At 45.5% G+C, this 26,436-nt stretch overlaps 1 protein-coding gene across 3 annotated transcripts in view; it reads right to left on the bottom strand.

The window, feature by feature from the left end:
- Positions 1-26,436, bottom strand: part of LOC102448589 (broad substrate specificity ATP-binding cassette transporter ABCG2-like) — a 142,800-nt gene that overhangs the window by 30,580 nt on the left and 85,784 nt on the right. For 2 of the 3 annotated variants that reach the window (XM_075929563.2, XM_075929566.2), the window contains 3 exons: positions 25,409-25,498; positions 6,710-6,834; positions 5,415-5,569 (listed from right to left, as the gene is read on the bottom strand). In XM_075929563.2, coding sequence (XP_075785678.2) covers positions 5,415-5,569; positions 6,710-6,834; positions 25,409-25,498 — 370 coding nt within the window. The remainder of the gene's footprint in view (positions 1-5,414; positions 5,570-6,709; positions 6,835-25,408; positions 25,499-26,436) is intronic. The other variant, XM_075929565.2, reaches the window with a different exon arrangement.

Genomic DNA, 26,436 nt, shown 5'->3' with positions numbered 1-26,436 from the left:
GGGTTGTCCCATCTCGTGCGGCGCCTTCGGCCCTTTGAGGCCGAGAAGCCCGCAGCCACCCCCGTGCTCCCACCGGAAACACGAGGACGGTGTCTCCAGTATTCCCCATGGAGGATCTGGGACTGCGGCCTCCCCTGCTGTCTATATGGCAGCTGACGACGCTGAGGAGGAGGCGTGTGGATCCCCAAGGACTGAAGGGTAGACTTTGTGTCCTTGAGCGTATGGAGCCTCGAGTCCGTATGCTCCGAGAATAATGCCTTGCCGTCGAAAGGCAGATCTTGGATAGTAGACTGGACATCAGGAGGTATTCCAGACACTTGAAGCCAGGCACCATAGCGCATGACCACACCTGACGCCATGGTGCAGGCTGCACAGTCGACTGCGTCCAGGGAGGCATGGAGGGCTGTACGGGCGATGGCCTTATCCTCAGAGGGTCATGGCCGCAAACTCCTGACGTGACTCAGCAGGGAGCTTATCCTTGAACTTATCCATGGCCTGCCAGGTATAAAAGCATAACAACTTAGCATCGCCTGCTGATTAGCGATGTGGAGCTGCACCCCACCAGTGGCTTAGACTTTTCAGCCCATTAAGTCAAGGTGCTTAGGTTCCCTAGCTTTCGGGGACGGGCCCGGCTGGGGGAGCTTTTCCCTCTGGGACGCTGCCTGGACAACCAAGGACCCCGGGATAGGTTGGGAGTACAAGTGCTCGTGCCCCAACTGGGGAACATAGTAGCGCCTCTCGACACCCTTTAAGGTAGGGGTCAGGGTCGCCGGTGTTTGCCACAGGGCATTAGTAATTTTAGCCCCCGTTTTATTAAGTGGCAAAGCCAGACAGGCGGGCGCGTCATCCGAAAGGATATCGACCATCAGATCTGTGTCCTCCACGACGGGTTCCACCGGGACACCTAGGTTGGAAGCCAGACGCCGGAGCAGTTCCTGATGTGCACAGGCATCCATGGTAGGCAGGGCTGGTGCCAGATCCGCAAGGGCCTCGTCAGGAGATGATGATGACGACAACTACTGTATCGGTGCCGGATCTACCGCAGGAACCGCATGCGGTACTGGTTGGACATAGGGCACCGCCTGCGGGCATGTTTCCGGGACGGGGCCTGTGCCTGTGCCGCAAGGTCAGACATAGGTGGCCTCTGGGGGAAAGGAAGAGGTCGGGAGAACGACGCCAATGGTTGTGTTCGGCGACCCGAAGCATCCGACACCACAGAGGGGGGCACAGGCCCCTTCCACTGGTGGCAGGTCCACGGCGTCCAAAAAGGCCACTGCGGATGAGGCGGCCAGGTCTGCTGTATCTGTGAATGGTCACATCGATGCCAGGAATGGGGCCTATGGACTGAGGAGGCTCCCGAAGACCCCGACCTGAGGGATGTCACATCGGAATCGGACGAATAATTGGACTCTGGCCAGGGAGGTGCCGACGAAGAGTGGGGGGCAAACCTGGCCATGGACTCGGGCTTGCTGGCATGTACACGGCTGGGACGTGCCTGTTGCGACACCGGGGGGCCCAGGCCCGGTGCCAAGAGAGTTGCTGGCACCTGCGGCACCGGGGGACCCAGTGCCGAAAACGGTGTTGGCGCTGAAAGAAGTGCCGGGAGGCCAGTGCAGAGCATGACGGTGCCGAGACGAACCCGGAAGAAGACGACATCACTGTCGGCTGGGGCACCGGCAAGGTCCACATGGTCGGTGCCGGTGCTTGCGACGGTGTCGAGACATGCGTCGGTCCCGAAGAGCCCGGTGCCGAGGAAGGCGACGGTGCCGCAGACGTTGCCACAAGGCTAGAGTGGTACGGCACCGGTGCAGCCAAACGAGGAGCTGGGAGAGAGCTCAGCATCAATGGGGGTTGGGCCCAGATGGGTGCCGAGTGAGGCTGAGGATCAGGCATCGATAACTGCGTTGATGTCGAGGCAATCGGTACTGGTCCTGTGAGGGACAGTCCCGACGTGTAAGGTGCCTGAGCCTGCCGGTCATGCTGGTGCGGAGGCGAAGCCAGAGCCAACACGGCCTCTGGCGTGGGTGACCTCGACCCTTCTGCCTCAACTGACGACAGAGGGGAGGTGGTGAGACTGATGAGGTCTTGTGCCACCTCAAAGGTATCCGGCATGGACGGATGGTGCGGGGGCAGTTGCCCTGGGCTGGAAGGGTGTTCTGCTCGCTTACGCCGCACCGAAGAGGATGTGTGCACCGGTGAGTCGGCACCACTGTGCCGGGCAGGCGTGGTCTTCCGAGACGGGGACCTTCTGTGAGACTTTTTCGCCCTCTTGGATGCCGGAGAGTGAGACCGGTGCCGGGATCTCGACGCCTGGGCCCGAGGCAGGACATCTCGCGTGGATGCCGGTGCACTGCGCACCGTAGGGTGGCCAGTTAGTACCAGCTGTAAAGCCGTTTCCATGAGGAGAAGTTTTAGGCGGGAGACCCTCTCCCTTTTAGTGCACGCCTTGAAAGACTTACAGATCTTACAGGCGGCTGCGAGATGGCTCTCACCTAGACACTTCAGACAGCTGTCGTGTGGGTCGCCTTTGGGCATGAACTTTGCGCAGACAGTGCACACCTTAAAGCCTTGCGGCCCTGGCATTCCTCACCCCCAAAGGGGGAGGAGGAACAAAGGACAAAGGAGACACTAACTAACTACCTAATAGAACTATTTACAATGTTAAGAGAGAAACGGGAACCATTAACTAAGCCTATCTTTGTAATGGTTAAGATAGTTGGAGTCTTTCAAATCTGCACTTGAAAGGGAATCCTCTGAACTGGCATTCATACTAAAATTCGACACTCTCCGCAGGGGACTTAACAAAGACTCCAACTATCTTAGCCATTACAAAGATAGCTTCCCCAATTATCACCTCTAATACTATTAACTCACAGACATCTACCCTTCCCCACCTCTAATATCATTAACTCACTGGCATTCACCTTCCTTTCCCCCCCCCCCCCCGCATCCCCCTTCTGTTCTGAAATGTGATTTGTCCTTTACATATGTGTTCATTTTTTTAAATTGTATCCTTTGGTATATATGGTTGTGACTATTTTCTTCCACTATTTGATCTGAGGAAGTGGGTCTGGCCCACGAAAGCTCATCATCTAATAAACCATCTTGTTAGTCTTTAAAGTGCTACATAGTCCTGTATTCTGTTGAGAAGGGGAATTAGAGGGAAGGCATATAGTAGGTGATAGGTCCACTTGAGAATGAGGGTGTCTCTGAGGAAGCCCTTGCTAATGCTGACCCTGGAGCAGTACAGGGGACACTTTTTGTTTGTCTTTGTGGCAAAGAGGTCTCTCTGGGGTATCCTCAAACTTCAAAGATTGTAGCAAGGACTCTGTGATCGATCTGCTACCTGTGGTCCTGAGACAGGGTAGTTCTTAGTGCATCTGCGGTGGTGTTTAAGTTCTAGGAAGGTGGCATGAATTTATGGTGATAGCATGGGTAAGGCACCATTTCCACAAGGCCTTTGCCTCTGTGCATAAGGCATGGGATTGGGCTCCACCTTGTCTGTTTATACAATATATGCAGGCGATGTTGTTGGTATATATTCTGATGTGTTTTTCGAGTATGTGAGGTAGGAAATGTTGAAAGGCAAGCTGAATGGCTCTGAATTAGAGGACACTAATGTGTAGGGCTCATTCTCCTGGCTCTGAGTCATGAAGTCTTCATGTGTGCCCCCCACCTTGTAAGGGAGGCTTCTATAGTGATGACCACCATGGGCTCTGAAGTTTAAAAGGGGATGCCTTGGCATAGATTCTCTGGTTTTGTCCACCATAATATTGCACTTTTTACTGTGGGAGGAATAGACACGGTTTTGGTTAGAGGGTGGAGATTTGGCTTATAGGCCAACCTGAGCCAGCCTTAAAGGCATCTCATGAAGAGACGAGCATTTCGAACAACAGGGTTGCAGGATGCCATGTGGCCTAGAAGCTGAAGATATTTGTGCATGGTGACACGTGGTATTAGGCACAGTCCCCAACTCCAAATCACATGAGGTGGGGGAGAAGGGGATGCTTTGTACCTCCAAATAACACCTGGGAACCCCCTATTCACCACTTCAATGTGACAATGTTAGGCTTGGCACAGCAGATGCCTTGTGACGCATTTAACAAGGCATGGGGGGGGGGGGGGAACAGGGGCCTTTTAGGTCAGGGCCAAGGTTGGGAGAGGGAGGGAGAATTGAGAGGCAGAACTCCTGGGTTCTGTCCTGGCTCCAGGAGGGGCCTGGAAGCCCAGAGATCCCCCCACATCTGCACCTCCTGGTGGCGACTGTCCCGGGGTAGGCAGGGCTGAGAAGGACTCAAGAGTGTGCGGAAGGGCAGTTCTGGAAGCTTTCCCCACTGACTTCAGAGGCGCCATCTCCCTGCAGCTGCTTCAAAGGGGGAGGGGAGAAGCTGTGGTCGGAGCAGCTCCCAGTGCCAGCTTCCTGCCACAAGGCTTGTCCCTGGTGCTTGCAGCTTTAAGAGCTGTCAGGTGACAGGAACTATAGAATTGTGATTAGTCTGGACAGAGTGGCCACGAGGGCACCTGTGTTTTTTCCTGGAGGCCTCTTCTTTCAAAAGAACTCCCTTTCAGAAAAAGGCTTCTTCCTTGTAGAATGAAGTTCACTGCCGCTAGAAAACCCCCTCCGTTCTTTTGACTTTCTGTCAAAAGAACTCAATAGGGCTGTGTCTAGACTGCATCCCTTTTCCGTAAAAGGGATGCAAATTAGACACATCACAATTGCAAATGAAGCGGGGATTTAAATCCCCCCGCTTCATTTGCATAAACATGGGTGCCGCTTTTTTCCGGCTCGGAGCTTTGCCCGAAAAAAGCACCAGTCTAGACGGGGATCTTTCAGAAAATAAAGCCTTTTACAGAAAAGGGATGCAGTCTAGACACAGCCTAGCGGTATTGTTTTTCCAGAAAAATGCTGCAGTGTAGATGCCCCCCCAGTCTCCTGCCCTGAGCCCCTCATATACCCACCCCAGACTCCTGCAACCCCACATCACCAGCCCTCTGCCACAAGATTGACAAAAGACAGTTTGAAACCTCAAAGAAATGTGTGAAAAGATGAAGCAGCAGCAAAAGTCCCATTAAATAAAGTCTGTGAGTACAGTGTTTCATTTATGCTATTATTAATCATTATGTTAATTATCAATAATATTATGTTGTATATTTTCAGTCATGCAAAAAGGCATTCTTATACAGCTCTTTGTTGATCACTTGTTCTACGTTTTGATATAGGGGCACTCTGGTTTGAAAAGGTTGCTGACTATTCTTAAAAAGGTTTAGCCAGTAGTCTTAAAAATCCAAACATCTCTGCTGATATTATTTAAAATGCATGTAGTTTTAAAAACATTAATTATGAACGGTATTTCATTGTAATTTTTGTCACACAACAAAAAATTGAGGGGAAAAAGCAAAAAATTATTACTTACAATCATAAAAACAAAGCAAATACTTATGAGGAGATTGGCAACAGCCACAACGTCTTGTCCCGTTGCTATAGCCAGAGCCATAGAACTGGCTGTGTAGGCGACTAGTATAAGGGTAACCATCATGATAAAGAAGGCCTCAATAGTTGGCTTGAAACCTAAGAAATGGGGGAAAAAAATCAGTCTATCTTTTTTATATTAGGGTTTTAGTGTGTACTATGCACATAGCTTTTTTTTAGTACCATAATACATCGTTTGCAGATAAGGAGTATCATCATCCATAAATATACTGTCTTAGTGCATGAATAATACTTTAAAGAAAATAAATATCTTTGATTATATTAGGAATTAAGAATGAAAAGCTGTACATATTGTACAAATAATGAAGTCAATTAAAAGGCCAAATTAAGTAGTCCAGCTGCAGGGAAAGAGCAGAAGAGACATCTCTCTTCCTACTCATTCCCACTCATTAAGCAACCTTACTCTTTCAAATGCCTTCCACTTCCTTTGTCTTGATTTCTACCCTTGATTTTTACTCTCATGCTATCTACTCCTCACCTTAGTTTATACCTTAAAATATCAGATTCTATAAATTACTGTATAACACTTTTGCATGCAGTTTTCCTTCTTCCCACCCCTTTCTGTTTTCTATGCTTGCCTAATTTAGAGCACTATTTATTAATTTTTTTACTTTCACTCATGGTAAGCAATCCTTTTGATTTGATTGTATTAAACTATAATCTAAAAAAGAGAGAGAAGATGTCTTTAAATATTTGTTAAGCTCCATACAATAGTACTATATTTTCTATCATGAAGAGTAATAGCTGGATAGATCCTCACCTGGTGTAACTTGGGGCAGCTCTATTAATATTCATGGAGCTATCCCAATTTACCTCAGCAGCAAATCTGGTCCAATAAATTTATTAGAATGGTTACAAGTAGCAAAGTAAAGTTCTCTTGCTTCGTAACTAGTAGATTGAACAGATCATAAAAAGACACATAGAATTTGGGAGGAATACATAAATCAGTGTAAATGTGCCCCCTTATCAAAGCTAACTTCAGATTTGTATTAACAGTAAATAGTTTCAAAGCATTTTATTTACCCTACTCCCAGAATTAAGGCTTTCTATAAGCTTGTGTTAAAAGGGAGTGAAAAAATAAAAAATGGGACAAGGAACATAGTCTGATAAGGAAGAAGTGCAAACAGACTACCCACGGATACCTGTATTATTTGCCAAAAGAAAAAAATGAATGATCATAGTTCATTATGATGCAGCTTTCTTTTATGAGATACTTGCCTATTAAGAAATAATTTATAGAGGTAAAGATGATGCCTGGTAAAGTCCTCATGGGTATTAGATCGGCCATTATCTTTGAGAAAAAATATGCAGACACTCTGTAGTAACCACTGATATATTCATGTCTAGAACACAGAAATATATATGTATATTACATATTATATTTCAGTAATAAATTATATACACTGGATTTAGACACCCAACAGCCATAAATTTTAATGTGTTCAGGGCACTTAAATCCCAGTAATCGTCTATAATGACCAATTTACATTTCAAGAGCCCTTGATACTTTATGATACAGACTACATAGGAGTACTGATCTAGCTTCTCTTATTGTGCATTATTTTGTTTATTTTAGTTAAGTGTTATATCATTAATCCCACCTCTAATCTAAACAATCTCAATCTCTTCAAGATACTGTAAACACCTCTCAGGGATAGATTAGATACTTGGCCCAGCCATGAGTGCAGCAGACTAGACTTGATGACCTCTCAAGGTCTTGTCCAGTCCTATTATTCTATGGTTTTCATATGAAACTGTGCCTCAAGTCATATTCTGTGTACTCTTTTTGAGATTGGATGCCCTGGATTGAAGACCGATGCAAAAAATCATTTAACTTCTCAGCAGTATTTTTAGTCCTTAATTGTTCCCTTTGGATACGTCTACACTAGCCCCCTAGTTCAAACTAGGGAGGCTAATGAGGGCAACCGAAATTGCTAATGAAGTGTGGGATATAAATATCCCGCGCTTGATTAGCATATTCCCGGCTGGTTGCCATTTTGGAAACTGACTAGCCCAAAGTAACTGCCCGCGTCTACCCACGTCACAGAAGCGCGATTCCGAGATAAACCCCTTAGTTCGAATTAACAGTTAAATCTCATTCCATGAGGTTTAACTGTTAATTTGAACTAAGGGGTTTATCTCGGAATCACGCTTCTCTGTCACGTGTAGACTGAGGTTTAACTGTTAATTCAAATGATAAGGTGATAAGGTCATTGCGGAGAAACTACGCACTAGTCTACACTGGGGTGTTATTCCGAAATAACCTCCTTTAGGTTGAATGTATAAGCGGAGTGTCTATACTACAAAGCCCATTATTTTGAAACTAGCCAGTTAGCCCGTCATAAGATGGGATTTTCAGTTCTCTCCTTCACATCGGTCTTCTCTTCTGAGCCTCTGGTCTCTCGCTCCGTCTCTCTCTCTCTCTCTTTCTCCTCCTCTTTCTTCCCCCCCCCCCTCAGCTCTCCTCCGCCTTCTGCCTCTCTCTCTATTTCTCTCTTTCTCTTCTCCCCCTCCTGCCTCTCACTCTCTCTCCGCTCCATCTCTCTCTTTCTCTTTTCCCCCTCCTGCCTCTCACTCTCTCTCCGCTCCATCTCTCTCTTTCTCTTTTCCCCCTCCTGCCTCTCACTCTCTCTCCGCTCCATCTCTCTCTTTCTCTTTTCCCCCTCCTGCCTCTCACTCTCTCTCTGCTCCATCTCTCTCTTTCTCTTCTTCCTTTCCCTCTCTCTCCACTCCTCTGTCTCCGTTGGGGATGCATGCTTGTCCAGGCCCCGCCCTCTGGGCATGTACGACACTGCCCCACCCCCCTTCGCCTCCCACCGTGGCACTTGGCTGACTTCTGTGCTACTCAGCCGGGTCGCCACGCGGGAGCAAGTGGCGCAAATGGCCTCTCTCTCTCTTCTCCTACTGCCTCACCCTCTCTCAGATCTTGTCCGCCTCCTGCCTCTCTCTCCCCAGTTTTGTTAAAGAGAGTTTCTATTGAACACACGTGTCCTTTATTTTTACATCAGGAAGGGGGGCTAGGGAGGGGTAAATGGAAGGAGGTGAGGGAGGAATGGGGTACGAGCCCCCACTGGGGAGGACAGGGGTGGCTCTGCGGGCTCCTTGGGGTGGAAGCTCTCCTTCAGGGTCTCCTGGACCCTGACAGCCCCCCGATTGACCCCCCCCAGATGGCAGCCTGAGGCAAGTGCAGCCGGGCTAATGGCCGAGTGCTGTGATGTGCCGAGTGCGGGCACTCAGGGCACTCCAAGACAGGACTGCTTTGCTGTCCCTCATTGAGGTAGACAAGCAAGCGGGGAACCCTGAGAACTGTCTGTCCGTGGTGGGGGTCGAGTCCCTTTAAGCACAGCCCTCGGCTAGCCTGAGGCAGCAGCTCCACGCTCTAGGTCCTAACCTGATGCCCTGCCGGCACCTGTTCCAGCCAGCCTTAACTTCGGTTCAGGGTCCACTCAATGTGGACATGCTAGTTCGAATTAGCAAAACACTAATTTGAATTAGTTTTTATGTCTAGATGCACTAGTTCAAATTAGCTTAGTTAGAACTAAGTTAGTTCAAATTAGTGCTGTAGTGTAGACACACCCTTAGAGAGGAAACTGACAGGCCTTTTTTCAGGTGCATGATATAGTCGAGGATTACATGAAGAGGTAGAATGCAATAGGTCACACACCGAAGTGTGAAGCGCTTCCACATATAGGTGGAATTATATAGGTATTGTGAGTGGTGTGCCTTCTACTCTGGAGTAGAACAGCTTTTACTTGTAGGGAACATCTTTTCTATGCTTTCGAGAACCAGGTAGGAACCAGGCTGTCAGATGCAGAGTGTCTAATTGGGAATGGAGAAAAGTGCCTTCATTCTGAGATAGGAAATCTGGGTGAGTCAGAAGAGGGTAAGGAGATCGAAGAGACATTTGAGAGAGATAGGGAAACCAGGTCTGTCTGACCCATGACAGGGCTATGAGGATGACTTGAGCCAGACAGACCTGGTTTCCCTATCTCTCTGGATGACTTGAGCCAGACAGACCTGGTTTCCCTATCCCTGTGGCAATTGTGCTCTTGGGGGTGGCTGGCATTTGAACTTTCTGAGGACTCTGGCTTTGAGTAGAATGGGAGGATAAGTGTAGTGGGGATGAGCAACCAAAGAAATTAGATGTGCAGACCATCTTCCCTGAGCAAAATAATTGGGTAGGTGCGTGCCTCACCTAAGAAGAGAAGTATCTGTCGTGATCTGGTTCAACGGCTTGGCTTGGTGGAATGTGACACCCACAAGAAGGTTGTCTAGACTTGTCTAACATCATAGCAAAGTGAGTACAGAGACTTGCTTGCGAATGTGGTATTTGGAAGGGGTGGATACTAAAGCAAGCCAGTGTTGAAGGCAGCGAAAGTGCAGTCAAGCATGTTGAACCATGTATATCGTTCATGGCCCCTGAGGTAAATACAGATGAGTACTGGTACTGTAGGGCTTATAATATGATGGACACCAAGCTTCTTATTGCCTTGAAATGGTGGTGTGGAAGATAAACCCACACTGCCAGGGAGTCCAGGCAAGATCCTATTAACTCTAAAGTTTGGGTCTAGTTTAGGGTAGACTTCTGATGGTTTATGATGAGGCCGAGAGAATCAAACAGCCTCTGAGTAAATAGCATCATGTTCTTTGTGGCTTGTCGGGAAAAGCCTCGTATGAGGCAATCATCCAAGTAAGGAAAAATCATGGTGCCTCTGTGACATAGAAATGATGCCACTACTGCCAGTGTCTTGGAAAAGACTCTAGGAGCGGAGGAGAGTCCAAAAGGCAGGACCCGATACTGGAAATGTTCTGAGGGTGACTGTAAATTGAAGAAAACATCTGTGCGCCAGGTGAATTGTTACGTGGAAGTAGGTGTCTTGGAGGTTGAGATCTGCAAAGGAGACTCCCTTGTCCAGTGCCAGGATGATTGACACACGTGTAATCATTTTGAACTGCTGTTTGTGAAGGTATTTGTTTAACTGTCAAAGATTGAGGATTGGTTCCCACCCACTCTTTCTCTTTTTCTGTAAGTAGTTCAAGTAGAATCCCCTGTCCTGATATCTTTCGGGCACCCTCTCTACAGTTCCTATGTGAAGGAGATGTTCCATTTCTCAGCGAAGGAATGTTTCATGAGAGGGGTCCCTGAAGAGGGACAGGGAGGGTGAGGAGGTTGGTAGACAGGTGGTAAGAGGCAGGGAGTATCCACATTTGATGATCTCTAAGACCCAATGGTCTGTGGTAATTGCAGCCTCTTGATCAAAAAAGGGGTACAAACGGTGATGAAAGGTCTCATGTTCACAAGCAGGGCCGTCCTTAGGCATACACAGAGTACACAGTTGCGTAGGGCACCAGTATTTCTGGGGCACCACTCTGAAGAGAGAAACAGGAAGCAGAGAGCAGGCGACAGCAGGGCTGCTGGGTCCTAGAGAGAGCTGAATGAGCACAGTCTGAGGGAGGGGATTGACTGCTGGGGTCTCTGGGAAGGGGAGCAGGTAGGGGCGGGGGAAGGAACTTACCTCTGTGATTCTCTCCCCTAGCATAAGGTGAGGCAGGCTGGCTGGGCAGCTCTGTGCCAGTATCCCTTCTTCTCCCCTCCCCCCACGGAACATCCCTCTCCCCCACAGAGCACCCCTCTCTCCCCCCTCTGCTCCGGCAGGGCTGGATTTGGTGAGGTGCTGGGGGGGGGGGGGATTGGGTGAGGGGCTGGAGAGGAGGGGGGCTGGCTGGCTGAATGCTGACTGAGGCAGGGGCGGACTGGCCCAACGGGCCGTCCACCGAAGGGCCTGCTGGCGGCAGATTAAAAACCCTGGTGCCGGCCAGGGCACTGTGGCTATGTCTAGACTGCAGGCTTCTTTCGAAAGAGGCTCTTTCGAAAGCATCTTTCGAAAGAGCCTCTTTCAAAAGATCGCGTCTAGACTGCAGGCGGATCTTTCGAAAGAGAAATCCGCTTTTTCGAAAGAGAGCACCCAGCGAGTCTGGATGCTCTCTTTCGAAGACGGCCTCTTTACATTGAAGAACGCCTTCTTTCGAAAGAGGAACTTTCGAAAGAAGGCGTTCTTCCTCGTAAATTGAGGTTTACTGCCATCGAAAGAAAAGCCGCGTTCTTTCGAAATAATTTTGAAAGAACGCGGCTTGAGTCTGGACGCAGGGGAAGTTTTTTCGGGAAAAGGCTACTTTTCCCGAAAAAACCCCTGAGTCTGGACACGGCCTGTGTGGGGCCAAGGCAGCGCATGTGCGACGTGTTTAAACGCCGTGGAACATCTGAGAGGGGAGAAGCCTCAGCGTCTTCCCTCTCAGCTGGTTTGAGCTCTGCACATGGATGCTGCCACTGGTAGGGTTACCAGGTTAGAATCCTTCAAAAAAAACAGACACACTTGATTGTGGGTGGGTGGGCGGGTGGGGGGGGCAGGAAGCAGAGCTGGGGGTGTGTGCAGTGGCGCTGGCCAGGGGAGATCAGGAAGAGGAATGGGCCAGTGGGAAGCAGAGCTGGGGCGGTCAGGGCATTTGATACATCAGGAATGCCTGTCAGAGGCAGGCATAGGGTCCTGACACGTACTGTACTTCTTGAAGCCCGGAGATCCCGGCATAGTTGCTGTGTAACGGCAAACTTGACAGTGAAGTCCTTAAAAGGGTTGGGGTTTTTTGAATGAACTATCAAAACTACTACAACTATTAACTAAGAACTACTAAACTAATATTTTCTCTCAGGATCAGAGGGGAAGAAGTTCACTCCATCTGTGACCGAGAATGGTCAGGAGGAACTGGCGAGAGCCGCACCGCATGCTCTCAGAAATGACGCGAATGGCACAAGGCGCCAGACAGGCATGTGTGGTCCGTCTAGATCACTGCTGACGAATCTCTGATCTGTGGCACCAGGACAAGCCCAACACCTACAGTGGAGCACCCACAGGGACGCTACTCGAAGAACAACAGGTAATCATCATGTGATCCCTCTCCTATCATCCATTTCCAGACAACCTGGGTATGTCTACACTACAGCACTAATTTGAACTAACTTAATTCGAATTAGTTAATTCGAACTAAGCTAATTCGAACCAGTGCATCTAGACCTAAAAACTAGTCTGTTAGTTTATAGTACTGCTCTGCAATTACTTTATCATCTTTGACTGCTTCTTTAGCATCTCAATGGTCCAAGGGCCCCACTGGTTGTTTAGCAGGCTTCCTGCCTCTGATATACTTTAAAAAACATTTTTCTATTACTTTTTGAGTTTTTGGCTAGCTGTTCTTCCAACTCCCTTTTGGCTTTCCTTATTATATTTTTACACTTAATTTGACAGAGTTTATGCCCCTTTCTATTTTCTTCACTAGGATTTGACTTCCACTTTTTAAAAGATGTCTTTTTATCTCTCACTGCTTCTTTACTTGGTTGTTAAGCCATAGTGGCACATTTTTGGTTCTCTGACTGTATTTTTTAATTTACGGTATACATTTAAGTTGGTCCTCTATTATGGTGTCTTTGAAAAGTTTCCATGCAGCTTGCAGGGATTTTGCTTTTGTCACTGTGCCTTTTAATTTTAACCTCCTCATTTTTGTGTAGTTCGCCTTTCTGAAATTAAATGCCACAGTGTTGGGCTGCTGAGGTGTTTTTCCCACCACAGGGATGTTAAATTTTATTACATTATGGTCACTATTTCCATGTGGTCCAGTCACATTAACCTCTTGGACCAGATCCTGCACTCCACTTAGGACTAAATCAAGAATTGCCTCTCCCCTTGTGGGTTCCAGAACCACATGCTCCAAGTAGCAGTCATTTAACGTATGCTGGAATGAAGAACCTCGTCAGTTTTGGTGACAAAAAGGTTTTCTTTTTCCAACGGGAGATCCTCCACCCTGGTTTGAAGGTCCTTCAGAACTCCTGCTGCTTGAAGCTATAGACTCATAGACTTTAAGGTCAGAAGGGACCATTATGATCATCTAGTCTGACCCCCTGCACAGTGCAGGCCACAAAATCTCATCCACCCCTCCTAGAATAATCCTCTCACCTATATCTCAGATATTGAAGCCTTCAAATACTTTGAAGACCCCAAGATGCAGAGAATCCTCTAGCTGTGATCTGTAACTCATGCTACAGAGGAAGGCGAAAAACCTCCAGGGCCTCTGCCAATCTACCCTGGAGGAAAATTCCTTCCCGACCTCAAATATGGCGATCAGCTAAACCCTGAGCATGTGGGCAAGACTCATCAGCCAGACACCCAGAAAGTTCTCTATAGTAACTCCTATCTTCCCTCCATTGACCTATTTCCCACTGATAATGAATGGTCAATTAGCTACCAAGATCATGTTATCTCATCAAACCATCCTCTTCATAAACCCATCTAGTTTAATCTTGAAACCAGATAGATCTTTTGCCCCCACTACTTCCCTTGGAAGGCCGTTCCAGAACCTCACTCCTCTAATGGTTAGAAACCTTCGTCTAATCTCAAGTCTAAACTTCCTACTAGCCAGCTTATATCCATTTGTTCTTGTGTCCACATTGGTATTAAACTTAAATAATTCCTCTCCCTCCCTGGTATTTATCCCTCTAATATATTTAAAAAGTGCAATCATGTCCCCCCTCAGCCTTCTTTTGGTTAAAGTAAACATGCCAAGCTCCTTGAGTCTCCTTTCATAAAACAGGTTTTCCATTCCTCGGATCATCCTAGTGGCCCTTCTTTGTACCTGTTCCAGTTTGAATTCATCCTTCTTAAATATGGGAGACCAGAACTGCACACAGTATTCCAACTGGGGTCTCACGAATGCCTTGTATAATGGCACTAACACCTCCTTATCCCTACTGGAAATACCTCGCCTAATACATCCCAAGATCGTATTAGCCTTTTTCACGGCCATGTCACAATGGCGGCTCATAGTCATTCTATAATCAACCAGGACTCCGAGGTCCTTCTCCTCCTCCGTTACTTCCAACTGATGTGTCCCCAGCTTATAACTAAAATTCTTGTTATTAATCCCTAAATGCATAATCTTACACTTCTCACTATTAAATTTCATCCTATTGCTGTCACTCCAATTTACAAGATCATCCAGATCTTCCTGTATGATATCCCGATCCTTTTCTGAATTGGCAATACCTCCCAACTTTGTGTCATCCGCAAATTTTATTAGGACACTTCCACTTTTGGTGCCAAGATCAGCAATAAAAAGATTAAATAAAATTGGCCCCAAAACTGATCCCTGAGGAACTCCACTAGTAACCTTCCTCCAACCTGACAGTTCACCTTTCAGTATGACCCGCTGTAGTCTCCCCTTTAACCAGTTGCTTATCCACCTCTCAACTTTCATATTAATCCCTATCTTTTCCAATTTAACCAATAATTCCCCATGTGGTACTGTATCAAATGCCTTACTAAAGTCGAGGTAGATCAGATCCACTGCATTTCCTTTATCTAAAAAATCTGTTACTTTCTCAAAAAAGGAGATCACGTTGGTTTGGCACATTCTACCTTTTGTAAAACCATGTTGTAATTTGTCCCAATTGCCATTAGCCTCAATGTCTCTAAATACTTTCTCCTTCAAATTTTTTTCCAGGATCTTACATACTACAGATGTCAGACTAACAGGCCTATAGTTACCCGGGTCGCTTTTTTTCCCTTTCTTAAAAATCGGAACTATATTAGCAATTCTCCAGTCAAATGGTACAACCCCTGAGTTTAGAGATTTATTAAAAAATTTTGCTAATGGACTTGCAAGTTCATGTGCCATTTCCTTTAATATTCTTGGATGAAGATTATCTGGGCCTCCCGATTTACTCCCATTAAGCTGTTCAAGTTTGGCTTTTACCTCGGATATGGTAATATCTACCTCCTTATCTTTAGTCCCATTTGTTAACTTACCATTATCCCTAAGCTCTTCATTAGCCTCATTAAAAACTGAAGGAAAGTATTTGTTCAAATATTGGGCCATTCCTAGATTATCCTTAACCTCCACTCCATCCTTAGTAATTAGCAGTCCTACTTCTTCTTTTTTTGTTTTTTTTCCTGTTTATATGGCTATAAAACCTTTTACTATTGGTTTTAATTCCCTTTGCAAGGTCCAACTCTACCTGACTTTTAGCCTTTCTCACTTTATCCCTACATGCTCTAACCTCAATAAGGTAGCTTTCTTTACTGATCCCTCCCATTTTCCACTCCTTATATGCTTTCTGCTTTTTCTTAATCACCTCTCTGAGATGCTTGCTCATCCAGCTTGGTCTAACACACCTGCCTATACATTTTTTCCCTTTTCTAGGGATACGTGCTTCTGATAGCTTCTGCAACTTTACCTTAAAATAATTCTAGGCCTCCTCCACTTTAAGATCCATAATTTCTTTAGTCCAATCAACTTCCCTAACTAATTTCCTTAATTTACTAAAGTTAGCCCTTTTGAAATAAAAAACTCTAGTCTCAGATTTATTTTTGTTTATCCTTCCATTTAATTTAAAATGAATTAGCTCATGATCATTCGAGCCAAGGTTGTCTCCTACAACCATTTCATCTATGAGGTCCTCGCTACTCACCAAAACCAAATCTAAAATAGCATCCCCCCTTGTTGGTTCAGCAACTACTTGATGAAGGAATTCATCAGCTATCACATCTAGGAAAATCTGAGCCCTATTACTATTACTAGCACTTGTTCTCCAGTCTATATTTGGAAAGTTGAAATCTCCCATGATTACAGTTTCCATGAGTATTTACTTCATTAAAAACATTAAAGAGGTCTCTATCCATATCCAAATTGGATCCTAGTGGTCTATAACACACCCCACGCACTATCCCAGGGGAGGATCTGTTAGTTTTCTTCCCCAATGTGATTTTTGCCCAAACAGACTCTGTCTTCTCCATTCCATCACTTTTTATTTCTTTACAATCTACCTCATCTTTGATATACAATGCGACTCCACCACCTTTACCCTTATTTCTGTCTTTCCTAAACAGCACATACCCTTCAATACCTGTACTCCAGTCATGGTGAATGCCTTATCAAAACAGAAGTTGTCATTGCTCTTGCAGCTACATCGGTGGAGTCAAGAGCCATTTGGAGGGCTGTGCGTGATGTAGTGTAGCCCTCCTGAACTACTGACTTCAGGATAGGTCTTTTCTCATCAGAGAGATGTTACTTGAGTTTAGTTAGTTTTGTGTAGTTGTCAAAGTTGTGCTTAGTGTGAGTAATGCAGTAGAGTTAGCTATTCTAAGCTGCAGGGTAGAAGAGGAATACATTTTCCTACTGAATATGTCCAAACACTTATGGTCTTTTTCCTGCAGAATGGATTTGTATTGAGGGGTTTTGGACCTATGTTGTGCTGCATCCACCACCAGCAAATATGGCTGTGGCTGGAGAAATGAAAAGTCCATGCCTTTGGATGGAACAAAATATTTTCTATTGGCCCTCTTGTTCATTGATGGGGCTGAGACCGGTGCCTGTCAGACCTTGTCTGCCACTTCCATGATAGCTTTATCTATCAGAGGCACGATCCTTGATTTTTGCAGGTGCCTAGAGAGTCTTTAAGTGTTTGTGTTGTTTCTCCTGGACTGCTGATAATACAACCTCCTGGATGGTGGCGACTCTTTTAAACAAGTCCTGAAATTGCTTCAGGTTATCCATTGGCAATGGGTCATCTGGAATAATAGCCTTGTTAGATGAGGAAGAGGACTTATCAGTTGGGGAGACATCAGGTTGTTCTGCATCTGCATCTTCAGTAATGTGGCCCTCCTCCATCTCTATGTCCTCAGTCAACTGGGGAGAACTATGAGGATGAGAGATAGGTATAGGAGCTGGTGTTGACAATGCCATTGGTCAGTGCCATAAGGGTGGCCAATAGCGGGGAGAGTAGTGGGAATGATAGGACTAGTCCGGGTACCAGTCATAAGATACATGTGCTCTAATGGGAGATGAGTGTTGGGATGAGAATACACTCCTATGATCATCCTCGTAGCTGCTATAATGGGATAATCCTGGTGATCGAAGTGGACAAAGGAGAACGAGAGTGATGCCTCAAGGGAGAGCCATGACGGCTTCTAAGTCATGGTGCTGTAATCAGTGCTGGCTCATGGTACTCTAGGAAGTGCAAGGCAGAATGGTGGTGGCTGAAGGAAACGTCATGCGGTTCTGTGAAACTCTATGCCAAAGGAGTGGGGAGGCTGCAATTCTGGGCTTGGCATGCAAGGCAAGGGCTTAGCATATTTTGATTTTGCCGATGCTGAGGTCTTAAACGGTGCTGAGGACTTATCCAGCTCCTGGGGACCTGCCCTTTTCAGGGCTGAAGGCAGCAGTGCCATACTGGGTGGTGCGCGGCTTTGGGTCCATTACAGATGCAGCACAGGGGCATCCAGTGCCATAGGAGCTGGGCTTATCTCTCGTACTCACTACAATCTCTGTTCTTTGTAGAGTTGGGCAACGAGGAGCTCAAGCCCTTAGTATGCCTGCTGGCATTCTCAGACTGGCTGAGTTCGTCCTCACTAGTTTGAGACTCTAGAGCCTTGTCAAAAAGCAATGTACACAGCCTCAGACTCTTTGCGGGCTCTGGTGGTGACACTGCAGTAGTGTATACATTTCTGGGGAACGTAAGCCTCACCCTGACAGCATATACAAGATGAGTGATCATTTGAGGCAGGCATTGGGTCACGGCATTTCTCACATTTCTTGAAGCTCGGGCATGTTGCTAGTCTGTGTCTCTTCTTCTTGTCACTTTTTTTTTTTGCTCCGCTCTACATGAAGGTTTGGGTTTTATTTATTTATTTTGGATGGTGTGAAGCATAGTCCTCTGAGAGAAGAAGTGATGATGTGGTCACTTCATCCCCCCAAAAAGATATCTTGGCAGTGGAAAAAGTTCAGAAAAGGGCAATAATGCCTGCCATATGAGGAAAGATTAATATAACTTGGAATTTTCAGCTTGGAAAAGAGAAGACTAAGAGGAGATTCAATAGAGATTCATAAAATCATGACTGGTGTGTAAAAGATGAATAATAAAGAGTTATTTACTCTTTCCCACAACACAAGAACTAGAAGGTATAACAGGGCAGGTTAGATGGCTTGATCATAAGGGGGAGAAAGGCAACTCTAAAATAGGAACTGCTCTGGTTAATTAGGGGCAGCTGAGACAGGGCAGCTCTAAGGCAAATAAGGGCCAGATGAGGTGACTTCAGGCTGCCACGAGACCTCTTTAAAAGCCTTCCCTGTGGGGAAGGGTGAAGAGGAGAGTGGAAGAGGAGCTTGGAGGGAGGCGGAGAGGAGATACAACTGATAAGGTTAGAGTCAGAGAGAACGGCAGCACTGCCAAGGGAGGAGGAAGAGAAGTTACTCACCTCTGGAGCAGTAACAAAGGTTCTTCGAGGTGTGTCCCCATGGGTGTTCCACATTTGGTGTCGGGCTGGTCCCGGCACCGCGAATCGGAGCTTGCCAGAGCTGTCATCGGCCGGATCACGCGTGTGCGAGCAGCTTTCGCACCTTTGATCAGCCATGCGCGATCCAGCCCCCACCAGTTCCTCTCACCGCCCATCTGCAAGAAATAAATTAACGAGATTCCATAGCGGGGAGAAGGGCAGGTCGTGGAGTACCCACGGGGACACACCTCGAAGAACCATCGTTACTGCACCGGAGGTGAGTAACTTCTCTTTCTTCTTCGGGTAGTCCCCGTGGGTGCTCCACGTTTGGTGACTCCGGAGCAGTAATCTACTAGATGTGGGCTACGGAATCACAATTCTGATGGCTTGGCAGCACTGCTAAGGCCACTGCTGAATTGGAAGCCAGGCACGGCACAATCGCATAATGCCTTGAGAGCGTCGTGTTGGAAGACCAGGTAGCTGCGAGGCATATGTCACGTAGAGGGACTCCTCTCACAAAGGCTGTTGACGTAGCCATTGCCCGCATAGAGTGGGCCCTAGGCTGTGATGGAAACGGCCTCTTGCAGATGTCATAGTAGGTAGTAATGCAAGAAACGACGAGCTTTGAAATGCGTTGGGCCGATAGGGGTTGGCCCCTAGAATGCCCTGAAGTGGAAACAATAAGACAGTCTGTCTTCCTAGCATCGTCTACACTGGCATGATTTTCTGGAAATGCTTTTAACGGAAAAGTTTTTTGTTAAAAGCATTTTCAGAAAAGCGCGTCTAGATTGGCAGGACCCTTTTCTGCAAAAGCACTTTTTGCGGTAAAGGGTCCGTGGCAAATCTAGACGCTCTTTTCCACAAAAAAGCCCTGATCTCCATTTTCGCAATCGGGGCTTTTTTGCGGAAAACAAATCTTTGCTATCTACACTGGCCCTTTTGTGCAAAAGTTTTTCGGAAAAAGACTTTTGCCCGAACGGGAGCAGCATAGTATTTCCGCAAAAGCACTGACAATCTTACATGAGATCGTCAGTGCTTTTGCGGAAATTCAAGCGGCCAGTGTAGACAGCTGGCAAGTTTTTCCGCAAAAGCAGATGATTTTGCGGAAAAACTTGCCAGTCTAGACACAGCCATTAAGAGGGGTTTATTTCGCACCTCTCTATGCTGCCCTGTTCTCCATTTTTGTTTGTTTGTTTAAAGAACGGGACTTAAATGTAACAGAAACAGTAGCCACCACAGAAAACTATGACTAGAAAACTTGCAGAAATGTATCCTTTCTCTTTTTTTTTTTTTAAAGGAAGCTCAGAAATGAAAGACTGTAACTAAGAGGAAAACTGTAACAATATACAAATTGTAACTGTTTAAGTTCCTAATGTTATTGACGTCTGTCTTTGCTTCTTTGTCCCCTTTGTTCCCCTCTCCCCCTTTTTTTTTGAGGTGATGAGCCCCGTGGGGCTAAGGGCTGCTGTGGCAACAGTATCGGAGAGCCGCGCTTCCAACTATAATTCTTAAAAATGAAATATCAGAGTTGTTTTGTTTTCTCTTTCTTTTGAAGAACAAAGCAGTAAACCACAGAGGGTAAGAAGTTATTCTGTAAGTCTTTGTTTATCTTATTGTGAGGTAAATGAGGAGATGAGGAGAGCTCCGTCCGTGACCAGGGGTGGATGAGAAGGAACTGGCGGGGGCTGGATCGCGCGTGGCTGATCAAAGGCACGAAAGCTGCTCACACACGCACGATCTGGCCAATGAGAGCTCTGGCAAGCTTTGATTCACGGCGCCGGGACCAGCCTGACACTAAACGTGGAGCACCCACGGGGACTATCCAAAGAAGAAAGGGGAGGTGCTCCAACAGGGAGTGTTTGGGCTCCCTCCCCCAAGCAATCAGAGTCCAGCTGGTAACTGGGGAGGACTGGTAACCCAGCCCAAGCTGACCAGAAGCATCTGTCCTGATAGCTATTTTGCAAAGGGACAATCCTCCACAAAATGCTGAAAGGGGAAAGAAAAACCTATGCTGCAGAACCTAGACTTGAGACTGTGGACTGAGCATGGGTCTGGGACCCAGGAGTGGGACTGACCCTGTCACAGGGGTCACAGAATGAAATTAATAGGCAGCAGGTTTAAAACAAAGAAAAGGAAGTACTTCTTCACACAACACAGTCAACCTGTAGAACTCTTTGCCAGAAGATGTTGTGAAGGCCAGGACTATAACCAGGTTCAAAAAAGAGTTAGATAAATTTGTGGAGGATAGGTCATGACTATTAGCTAGGATGGGAAGGAATAGTGTCCCTCACTTCTGTTTGTCAGAAGCTAGGAATGGGTGACCAGATCACTTTATGATTATTTGTTCTGTTCATTCCCTCTGGGCACCTAACAATGGTCACTGTTGGAAGACATGGACCTTTGTTCTGCTCAATATGGCTGTTCTTATCTGCTTCTACATACTATACAGTGAAATATAAGTACAATAATTATATTCTAGTTAATGTATTTTATAACGACATTGTAAAAATGAGAAAATAAGCAATTTTTTCAGTAACAAATGTGCAATGGCACTTTATTATTTTTATGTATCATTTTCATAGCAGAATACTCGAACTGGAAGGGACCTTGACAGGTCAAGTCCATTCCTCTGCCCTCACAGCAGGACCAAGCACTATCTATATCATCCCTGATGGATATCTATCTAATCTGCTCTTAAATATCTCCAATGATGGAGATGCCACAACTTCCCTAGGCAATTTATTGCAATGGTTAACCACTCTGACAGTTAGGAAGCTTTTCCTAATGTCCAACCTAAATCTCCCTTGCTGCAATTTAAGGCTATTGCTTCTTGTCCTATCATCAAAGGTCAAGGAGAACAATTTTTCTCCTTCCTCCTTGTAACAACATTTTAGGAACTTGAAAACTGCTATCATGTCCCCTCTCAGTCTTCTCTTTTCCAAACTAAACGAACCCAATTCTTTCAGTCTTCCCTCACAGATCGTATTTTCTAGACCTTTAATCATTTTTGTGGCTCTTATCTGGACCCTTTCCAACTTTTCCATGTCTGTCTTGAAATGTGGTACCCAGAACAGGACATAATACTCCAACTGAGACCTAATCAGAGCAGAATAGAGTAGAAGAATTACTTCTTGTATCTTGTTCACAACACACCTGTTAATGCATCCAGAACCATGTTTGCTTTTTTTGCAACAGTATCACAATGTTCATTCATATTTAGCTTGTGTACCAGTATGACCGTTCGATCTCTTTCTGCAGTACTCATTCCTAGACAGTCACTCCACTTTTTTTAAGCACTTGGAAGAGAGGACAATGATCAGGAATAGTCAACATGGCTTCACTAAGGACAAGTCATGTTTGACCCACCTGACTGCCTTGTCTGACAAGGTGACTGGCTCTGTGGACATGAAGAAGGTGGTGGATGTGATGTACCTTGTCTTTACCAAAGCTTTTGATATGATCTCCCACAGCATTCTTGCCAGCAAGTTAAGGAAGTATAGATTAGATAATTGGGCTGTAAGGTGGATAGAAAGCTGGCTAGATTGTTGGGCTCAACGAGTAGTGATCAATGGCTCGATGTTTGGTTGGCACTTCATATCAAGTGGAGTGCCCTAAAGATCAGTTTTAGGGCCATTTTTGTTCAACATTATTATTAATGATCTAGATAAGGGGATGGATTGCACCCTCATCAAGTCTGCAGATAACACTAAGCTAGAGGGCTCTCCCTCTAGGGGATAGGGTAGGGATAGGGTCCAGACAAATTGGGAGACAAATTGGAGGATTGGGCCAAAAAAAATATGATGAGTTTCAACAAGGACAAGTGCAGAGTCCTGCACTTGGGATAGAACAAGCTGAAGCATAGCTACAGGCTGGGGACCAACTGGCTAAGCAGCAGTTTGGCAGAAAAAGACCTCAGGATTGCACTGGATGAGAAGCTAGATATGAGTCAACAGTGTGCCCTTGTAGCCAATATGGCTAACGGCATATTAGGATGCATTAGGAGGACCACTGCCAGCGGTTCTAGAGAAGTGATTATTCCCCTTTATTCAGCACTGGTGAGGCCACCTCAGGAGTTTTGCTTCCATTTCTGGGGCCCCCTTTACAGAGAGGATGTGGACTCATTGCAGAAAGTCCAGTGGAGGGCAACAAAGATGATTAGGGGATGGCACACATGACTTACAAAGAGAGGTTGAGGGATTTGTGCTTATTTAGTCTACAGAATAGTGAGGGGGGATTTGATTGCAACCTTTAACTACCTGAAGGAGATTCCAAAGAAGATGGAGAGAGGCTGTTCTCAGTAGTGACAGATGACAGGAGCAATGGTCTGAAGTTAAAGTGGAGAAGATCTAGGTTTGATATTAGGAAAAACTATTTTACTAGAAGGGTGGTGAAGCACAGGATTAGGTTACCTAGGGAGATGATGGAATCTCCATCCCTATAGGTTTTTAAGTCCCAGCTTGACAAAGCCCTGGCTGGGATGATTTAGTTGGGGTTGGTCCTGTTTTCAGCAGGGGGTTGGACTCAATATCCTCCTGAGGTCTTTTTCAATCCTATGATTCCCATTCTGTACATGTGAAACTGATTGTTCCTTCCTAAGCGGAGTACTTTGCATTTGTCCTTATTAAACTTCATCCTATTTACCTCAGACCATTTCTTCGGTTTGTCCAGATAATTTTGAATTATGACCCTATCATCGAAAGCACTTGCAACCCCTCCCAGGTTAGTATCATCTTCAAATTTTATAAGTGTACTCTCTATGCCATTATCTAAATCATTGATGAAGGCATTGAACAGAACCGTTCCCAAAACTGACCCCTACGGAACCCCACTATATATGCCCTTCCAGCATGACTGTGAACCATTAATAACTACTCTCTGAGAATGGTTCTCCAGCCAGTTATGCACCTACCTTATAGTAGCCCCATCGAGATTGTATTTCCCTAGTTTATTGATAAGGTTATGTGAGATCATATCAAATATTTTGCTAAAGTCTAAGTATACCATGTCTACCACTTCCCCCTTATCCACAAGACTTGTTATCCTATCAAAGAAAGCTATCAGATTGGTTTGACATTTGTTCTTTACAAATCCATGCTGGCTACTACCTATCACCTTATTATCTTCCAGATGTTTGCAGATGAGTTCCTTAATTATTTGTTTGATTATCTTTTGCACATAAGTTAAGCTGACGGCTTTGTAGTTTTCTTGGTTGTCCTTATTTCCTTTTTTATAGATGGGCACTATATTTGCCCTTTTCCAGTCTTCTGCAATCTCTCCTGACTTCCATGAATTTTCAAAGATTTTGTAAGTAAGTAGTTTTTAAGTGAAGTGAAACTTGGGGCTACATAAGACAAATTAGACTCCTGAAAGGGGTACAATAATCTGGCAAGATTGAGAATCACTATCCCAGATTAAGCATTTCTAAGAAACACGTGTTTAAAATATCAAGAAATTATTTCATTGTAACATTTGATTAGTTTACGTATGAGCAGCTGATTGTGGCAAGAGAAAGTTATATTTAAATTCTGCATCTAGCCAATAAATCTTTTAGGAGCCTCACTCTTCTTAAATAATATCCGTGGTAGAGCATGAATGACCTAGGGAAAAAATATTTTCTAAAATTCTCCAACTCCTGTTTATATTCTACTTCTCCTTAAATTGCTACTTCTCCATGAAAGATTTGTAGCCCCAGTGACTTTATTCAATTCGGGTATGTCTACACTTGCACCTAGTTCGGACTAGGGATGAAAATGCAGGCATTCGAAATTGCTAATGAAGAGGGAATTGAAATATCCAGTGCTTCAGTAGCAAGATCTCACCGATGTGCTAGTTCTAATCACAGCTGATTCGAACCAGGACGTGCGTGCTGGGACGCATTAGTTCGAACCAAACCCCTTGGTTCAAAGTAATGTTACTCTTCAAAAAATGAAGCGCAAGATATTTAAATCCCTGCTTCATTAGCAATTTCAAATGCCTGCATTTGCATCCCTAGTCCAAACTAGGGTGCAAGTGTAGACATACCCTTCCTCTCCCTGAAGATAAATATCATGACTATTCAGTTAAGAAAGAGGAACATTATCACAACTTTAAAAGTTGCTTTATATTTCTCACACTTTAAAAATGCCATATTATTCAGCTGTGAAAAATCACAGATCTGAAAACTGACTTCTATTACACTACCCAATAGTGGAGTTTTTTACCATATCTATTAAGCCTATAATAATTACAACTAGTTTCTGCTTTGGAGCTCTACTTCTACCAAGAGACTTTAGTAAACAGGCTAAATTGTGTGGGGTAAAGTGGGGTGATTTATTCAAGCTCTGTCTCCAGCCCCAGAATAGTTGTGTTTTTCTATTAACAATGTTGAAATTCTTATTATCAATAAACTTTTGAGTTAATATCATAGAAAAAGAGATAGGCTAGTTCACCTCTATCGTAGCACCAAATGATAATAATAATTGCATCACTAGTCCCTAAAGATGACTGATAGATAACCCCTTGGTTATCTACATGGTGACTTTAGACTAAAACTTAAAGGTAAACTGATACAGCACAAATAAAACAACATGCAATGCTTTCTACTCCACAGAGATTTACCTACATAAATATCTTTTTTTCTGTGACAAAAAGTTCTATGGTTGTAACACTGCTCAAACACTGATTGGTGGTCAAAAAGAATAAAGCACCAACTCTGTGGAAAGAATAAACAATTAGTAAGAAAATTATGCAAATAGTTTTTTGTGAATGAGGAAGAAATAGCTATGCCATTACTATATGAAAATGGAATCAAGATTCAGGAAGCAAATTAATTGTTTACTGCAAACAGTAGGCTTTTGATCTTATTTTAGAAAATAATCAAACTTCTGGCTGATGACAGATGAGCACCAGGGTTCCCTCTAAGCTGCGCACTTGCATGGGCATGCAGAAAAAACTTCCACCCCAACCATCACCTACACAGAGCTACACAGCTGCATAGCAGGTGGCTGCTCTGGTAGCCAAGGCCAGAGGAGCTGCGTGGCAGGCAGCAGGCTGCTGTTCCAGCTGCTGCATGGTGGGCGGTGGCAGTTTCAGCAGCCAGGGCTGGAGCCAGGTCTGTCCCAAAGCCTGCAAGGAAGACTCAGGGCAGGAAGGCAGTGAAGGCATCATTGGAATTTCCCCCATGTCCCCTGAGTTAAATCATTCCAGTGAATCATCCAAAATAATTTGTATCAAATATCAATTTTCTGTATGAACTTTTCCCTGGCTGCACAGGAGTATCTCTGCTGACATGGCTCCCTAATCAGTGGCGGCCCATCAATACAGGTAAATTAGGCAGTTGCCTAGGGTGCCAAGATAAACGCCGTTGAGGGCTTTGGAGGCGAGGGCACCGATCGCGTGCTGATTGCACATTTTGCCTAGGGCGCCAGTTGCCGGCAGCTCATCTAGGGCCGCTCCTGTCCCTAATTCTGCTGATAGGAGACAAGAATCATAGGACTGGAAGGGATCTCGAGAGGTCATCGAGTCCAGCCCCCCGCCCTCAAGGCACGACCAAGCTCCGTCTACACCATCCCTGACAGATGTCTATCTAACCTGTTCTTAAATATCTCCAGAGAGGGAGATTCCACCACCTCCCTTGGCAATTTATTCCAA

Source organism: Pelodiscus sinensis, chromosome 4 (genome assembly GCF_052426305.1).
Source record: "Pelodiscus sinensis isolate ZL-2025 chromosome 4, ASM5242630v1, whole genome shotgun sequence".
NCBI lineage: Eukaryota > Metazoa > Chordata > Testudines > Trionychidae > Pelodiscus > Pelodiscus sinensis.
This window is presented reverse-complemented; position numbering and strand designations above follow the sequence as displayed.